Source organism: Arachis duranensis, chromosome 10 (genome assembly GCF_000817695.3).
Source record: "Arachis duranensis cultivar V14167 chromosome 10, aradu.V14167.gnm2.J7QH, whole genome shotgun sequence".
Classification (NCBI taxonomy): Eukaryota; Viridiplantae; Streptophyta; class Magnoliopsida; order Fabales; family Fabaceae; genus Arachis; species Arachis duranensis.
The window spans coordinates 89,066,090-89,073,013 of record NC_029781.3 but is presented as its reverse complement, the minus strand read 5'-3'; the positions used below and the strand labels follow the sequence as shown (position 1 = coordinate 89,073,013).

Here is a 6,924-nt window from a genome sequence, read left to right as displayed (position 1 = left end):
ATTTTCAATTAGGTTCCTATACTTTTTTTCTTTTTAATTGGGTCCCTATACATTTTTTTTCCAATTTAGTCCCTCTTAACGTTAAACGTTAAAAAAATGTTAGTAAATTGTGAAATTACTTGTATACCCTTAGGGACCAAATTGAAAAGAAAAAAAAATATAAGGACCTAATTGAAAATTCGGTAAAACTATAAATATTCAATGAAAGATATTTCTATAATCCTTATTCAATGATTCTACAACATGAAAGATATTCCTATAATTTCTTTTATTTTGTCACTATCATTCTTTTGCTTATTTATATATAAATTGTATCAAAAATATCTTTTTTATTTTTAAAATACCTTATCTTAAGAACATAAAAAAATAGATAAAATAAAATAGAAATAATGATAATAAATATATATAAAATTCAGTTCCATCCTTCAATTATTCATTATGATAATGTAATATTACATTTGGCTCAATATAAAAGAAAGGGAATGCAGCTCCAAGACTATCTCTAGCCAAGCATGGTATAGGCTTGACAATTATATGATCTAGCTCTGACATCAACATATTTTTTAGTACTAGAACATGAAAATTCAACCGAGTCTAGCATATAATAAGAGCCTTAGTTCAAACAGAATTCATATTTAGATATTATTCAACCAGTTAGCAGCACTCCCAACCCTTGACATGCTAGTTGATTCCTTCTTAGCCTTATCCACTTTGAAAGTTGCACCACACACCTGACCAGAACTGTCAACTCTTGGGATGGACTTTACCTCATTAAGTGGATGCTCAAAATTGCTCAAACCTCTGGATGTTGTAAATAAGAATCCTAAACAAGCAGCAATACAAGTTATTTTTTGTCGCATGATGTATAATTTGGAATAATAAGAGGACCTTGAAATGGGAAAGATATTGTAAAGTAAACCATAAAAAATAAAGGTGGGTAAGAAAAAAGAAAATATCTATGTACCTACATTTTCCATTCCTGGGTTACCAACTCTTAATTCCTTTCTTCCCCGAGTAAGGATATTGATATAGCATTCTAGAATTCCTAAACATCCTTCTAAATGCTAAATGAAATAAGAAGTATATAATTTCAATGTTCTGAAAACTTTAAAAGCCAATAAGTTCTTCTATCATTTAGTTAAGATGCTTAAAAGGAACCATTAGGAGGATAAATAATTTCTCTTCTTCCCCTTAATTTACTCTTCGTGAGCATATCTTTAAAACGTGAATTCTCACAGAAAATACTCAGCACAGTAGGCACAAAACAGTCACCAATTTTTCACATAAAATCATTTTAATATTACCTTTAGAAAATGGTGCAGAAGATGTCCCACAGCTCTTAGTTACAACCTCTTTCTCATCTGCAAGAACAAGATTTCCATCAACATCAGCTCTCCAAAAGAAAGGAACACACCCATCAGCATCCTGAAAAAGAGCAGGAAGATGCATTGTACCCTAGGGTATAGTCATATAGAAGCAAATTACCAGCAAATAAATATGAGAGCAAAATAAATAGACCAAGGATTACTCACTGCAGCAATAAACGCGGTTTTAGAATCACTGTCAAACGGAATAAACGCAAATTTGCCTTGAAAATCTCTCACGACCTGAGCAGCAAGATAGGAACCACGATCTCTGAGAGTCATGTATGCCTCTATGACAATGATCAATTAAACTCATAATCAATTAATTATAGATAAAATACATAATAAGAACTCATAATCAATTCAACTCTCTCAAAGGCATTTAATCAAACACTTTATCTTCAATCTCACCTCTTTCCTTATTTCTAACATAATCAATTAATTACAGGTAAAATACATAATCAGAACTCATAATCAAAATTTTTTAGTACAATTAAAACTAGTTTTAGCAAACTAAGCTTCACAACTAAATCAATTGGTTCTCCTTGTCATTCAGGATGCTGGTTACCTAATCAAATAAAGTCAAATTATATACAAGCGACAACTAAAAATAAGCATAAGCAAAATTAAAGGTATTTAACAATCAAGATTTCTCAACATTGTACCTGAAGCATTAGAATCGAGAGAGGATGTCGTTTGACTACTAGTTGTTTTAAGCATAAAATTTTTCCCGTTCTTAGTGTATTGGGAGGAAGACATTGTTGAGAAGAATTATTATCCAACACTGACAGAAACCCACATGTTCTCGATCTTTGTAATTCAAACAAATAAAAGTCATCTGACTGTTTCCTTCCCACATGCCACCTGGTCCCTTCATCTCCTCCGATCCAACAGTTGAAAAACTAAAACAAAATTTAATCATCACTTGTTGTTGCATCACCAAAAAAACCCAAATTCAGTAGAAATACCTGAAACTTGCCACCATGATGATAAAATATGAATCCCCCCATCACTACATTAAAAAAAAGAGAAACAGAGTCCTAATAAAGCAGCATCATTCCCAGCAACAACAATCAACAATCAACAATCAACAATAAACAAAATTCATCATCAACAAAAAATTAATTTATATGTCATTTCACTAATTAACAAAATTTTTGTACATAAATATTCATATTATAATCCTAAATTACTATATCAAAACAATTCATAAATCAATTCAAAAATTAGGTACTCAACCAATGCCATATTTTTTTGAAAATTAAAATTAGCATGAACATGTTACATCAAGTTTTAAAAGCTGAAAAAAATTAAATGTTATAACGGCTTAGATGGAAAAAATAGCGCAGAAGACCTCCGAACAAAATAACGCAGAACAAACCAACGTAGAGAGAAGGAGGCGACGGACGGCCGACCACCAAGCGTCCGCTGCGGACGACGCCACAGATGGATGAAGACGATGGACCGACGCAGGAGATGATAGTGAATGCGATCTCCACAGAGCAACTGAGGGCTAGCTAGGTTTTTTTTAAGTGTGAGAGGGTTATTTTGGTATTTCAGAAAATAAGTGTGAAAGAGAATTAGAGATTTAGGAAAAAGTTAGAGAATCTTTAATTTAGGAACGGAATATTCCGTTAAATCTAATTGTTTGGTAACGGTAGGGACTTAATTGAAAAAAAATTGGTGCAGTGACCCAATTAAAGGAAAAAAAATATAGGGACTTAATTGAAAATTTTGCGAAACTATAGGGACCAACAGAGTAATTAAACCTAAAAAAAACTAACACGTTCAATATTATTACATATGTTTACCTAAATATATCACAATTCGCCAGTACCCTCATATTCAACATATGATTCAATATTCAATTCAACAATACCTAGACTATATTTAGAAATAGACCAAAAGAACTTAACAAAAAAAACTAAATTAGAATAATCTAATAAGCAAATAGTTAACAATGACAAGGAATTAGCTTGCCTAAACAACTTAATAGCAACATTAGTATTGGGATGATGAGTTGTCCAAGAAATTACAACACACAAATAGCTTACTTAGAATAATTTTATGTCAATGAATAAGAATACTAAAATAAAATTTATTATGATAATAATAATGAAAAACATAAACACGCATTAATAAAATAAAGCTAACTAAAAAAAAGTAAAAACAAGATTAGGGTTAGGGTTAGGGTTCAAAAAGGGGCTTATGGTTTATTTTATTTAAAATGAAGTAAAAACAAAGATAGAATAGAAAAAGGGATAAGGACAACCTACCTGAAAGAGGAAGGAGAGACACAGCTCTGGTGACAGAAGGTGCAACAGCAGCAGCGACACCAACTGCAGGGGAGACAAAGGGAGAAGCATTGTTTCAGGAAACGAAACAGGATTAGGCAACTCCACGAAGTCTTTAAAAAAGAATGCAAGTGGTCGATACTTGCAGAAGGTGGTTGGAGGAGCTGCTGGAGGTAGAAAGAAGAAAGAAAGAGAAAGGAGAAAGTTAGAGAGAGAGAGTGTATATGTGTGTAAATGAGGGAGAAGGTTTTTCTTTTGAATTTAGGATAAGTTTACCGTCGGATTTACGGTGGATAAATCTGATGCTAATGCATTGCGGGTCATAATGTAGCGTTCCACTTACCGACGGAAAAATCAACCGGTAAATTTCATGCTAAATTTTGCGCCTATTTTTTTATTTTTTCTCCAATTATTACCGGCGAATTTATAGTCGTAAATGAAAATTCGTCGGTAATGATTTGACCTAATGAATTTGACACATACACAGCCCGTAAATTTGACACTAATGTGCGATATTAAATTCGACAGTATTCACCATTTTTGTAGTGTTAGTATAGAAAGAGACAAGAGAGATACAATGTGCTCAAGAGAAAGGGATGATTAGATGCTGCAAGGAATTGTAAATCACACTTTTCACAACTCCGATACAACTAACCAGCAAGTGCACTGGGTCGTCCAAGTAATAAAACCTTACGCGAGTAAGGGTCGATCTCACGGAGATTGCCGGCTTGAAACAAGCTATGGTCATCTTGTAAATCTTAATCAGGTGGATTCAATTGGTTATGAGTTTTGATAATTGAAAGATAAGTAAAACGTAAATTAAAATAAAGATACTTATGTAATTCATTGGTGGAAATTTCAGATAAGCGTTTGGAGATGCTTTGTTGCTTCTGAACCTCTGCTTTTCTATTGTCTTCATCCAATCATGCGTGCTCCCTTCCATGGCAAGCTGTATGTTGATGGATCACTGTTGTCAATAGCTACCATCCGTCCTCTCAGTGAAAATGGTCCAGCTATGATTTCTGTACGGCTAATCAACTGTCGGATTTCTCATCTCAGATAAAAAATACCAGGCACAGCTACTGCACAGCTAATCATCTGTCGGTTCTCACTTGTGTCGGAATAGGATCTCTCTATCCTTTTGCACACTGTCACTACGCCCAACATTTGTGAGTTTGAAACTCGTCACAATCATCCCGTCCCAGATTCTACTCGGAATACCACAGACAAGGTTTAGACTTTCCGGATCTCAGGAATGCTGCCAATTGGTTCTAGCCTCTACCACGAAGGTTCTAATCTCACGGATTCGAATGCTCTGTTTTCAGGAGAGGCAAGTCAAATACGTGGATCAGAGACCCAAGAGACTATACTCCGGCTGTCGTCCAATGACTACGTTGAACATCATGTAGACCGCTTGTGGTTGTCAGGCACGCGGATCATGGCTAAGCGAGTAACGAAGATAGTGGGTGATTGTCACGGGTCACCCCTTGTCCCCTTCATTCTGACTTAACTGAATTAAGTACGAGAGTATATCTTGGAGAAGAAGTAAGTGTGAATTGAAAGAAAAATAATAGTACTTGCATTAATTCATGAAGAATAGCAGAGCTCCGCACCTTAATCTATAAGGTGTAGAAACTCTACCGTTGGAAAATACATAAGAGAAAAAGGTCTAGACATGGCTGTGAGGCCAGCCAAGCATGAAACTCGATCCAAAGATTATAAAATACAATAGTAAAAGTACTATTTATACTAAATTAGTTACTAAGGATTACAGAAAATAAGTAACTAAGTGCAAATACTGCAGAAATCCACTTCCGAGGCCCACTTTGTGTGTGCTTGGGCTGAGCATTGAGCTTTATATGTGCATAGGCCTTTTCTAGAGTTAAACGCCAGCTTGGATGCCAATTTGGGCGTTTAACTCCAGTTCTGGTGCCGGTTCCGGCATTTTACATCAGAAAAGGGTCTCTGACTGGCGTTTGAACGCCAATTTGGGCCATCAAATCTCGGAAAAAGTATGGACTATTAAACATTGCTGGAAAGCCCAAGATGTTAGCTTTCCAACCCAATTGAGAACGCACCAATTGGACTTCTGTAGCTCTAGAAAAACGCGTTTGAGTGCAGGGAGGTCAGAATCCAACAGCATCTACAGTCCTTTCTCGGCCTCTGAATCAGATTTTTGCTCAGGTTCTTCAATTTCAGCCAGAAAATACCTGAAATTACAAAAAAATAAACAAACTCATAGTAAAATCCAGAAATGTGATTTTTGCATAAAAACTAATAAAAATATAATAAAAAGTAACTAAAACATACTAAACTTATATGAAAACAATGCCAAAAAGCGTATAAATTATCCGCTCATCATTAGACAATGAGAGTAAGGAATCCATCACTGTTCCCACCACTGTCAAAAGAAGAGAGAATGCAGAGAAGAGAGAGAGAGAGAGAGAGAGAGAGAGAGAGAGAGAGCTCAAAATCGTCGAAACTGCTGCTACCGCTGGTCTTCAAAACTGTCTCCAGAAAAGGGAGAAAAAGGAGATCTAAAATTGAGGAAAGGGAGATCTAAAATCGCTGCTTTTCAATGGTGACAACGACAATTAATCCACTGGCGCCGTCCCTATCACTGTCACCACTGTCGAAAGAAGAAAGAGAACGTAGAGGAGAGAGAGAGAGGGGGGGTCAAAATCGTCAAAACTGTCACCACCACTGGTCTTTGAAACGATCACCAGAAAAAAAGGAGGAAAAAAAGATTTGAAACTGAGGAAAGAGAGATCTGAAATCGCTGCTCTTCGATGATGCAGCATCACTCAATTCCACCGATGACTCTCTCTCTCTCTCTGTGTGTGTTTGAATAAAGGAGCTGAAGATAGGATTTTAGTCAAACAAATGAGAGAATAAGATTAATGGATTAATGGGATAAAGATATATAAAATGGTTAAAAGGATGATTTCATAAATAATTTTAATGCTAGATACCATTTTAAATGAAAAAAATTAGGGACAATTTTGATTTTGAGTTTAAATCTTAAGGATTAAAACAATACTTATCCCAAAAAGTAATTATACAAATGAGACAAATTAAGATTATAAGTATTCCATGTTTATCTACAAATGGGACAAATTAATGCAAGTTATAGGCAAATAGGACAAATTTACAAAGAATCAATTAACATATCATGACGCATTAAGATTTCAAATAATCCACTAACATGCATATATATATCTTTCAAATGATATATCTATTTAAAGTTATATAATTTTAGTAACTTA

The 6,924-nt window shown here is 34.6% G+C and overlaps 1 protein-coding gene across 1 annotated transcript; it reads right to left on the bottom strand.

Annotated features, from left to right (window-relative positions):
• Window positions 1-635: 635 nt before the first annotated feature.
• On the bottom strand, window positions 636-1,667 carry LOC107470744 (uncharacterized; the record flags this gene model as incomplete). Its single annotated transcript, XM_052255678.1, has 3 exons — window positions 636-823; window positions 1,305-1,425; window positions 1,533-1,667. Coding segments are annotated over 3 exons (444 nt in total), but the record flags the coding sequence as incomplete, so codon positions are not given.
• Between the last annotated feature and the right edge of the window lie 5,257 nt (window positions 1,668-6,924).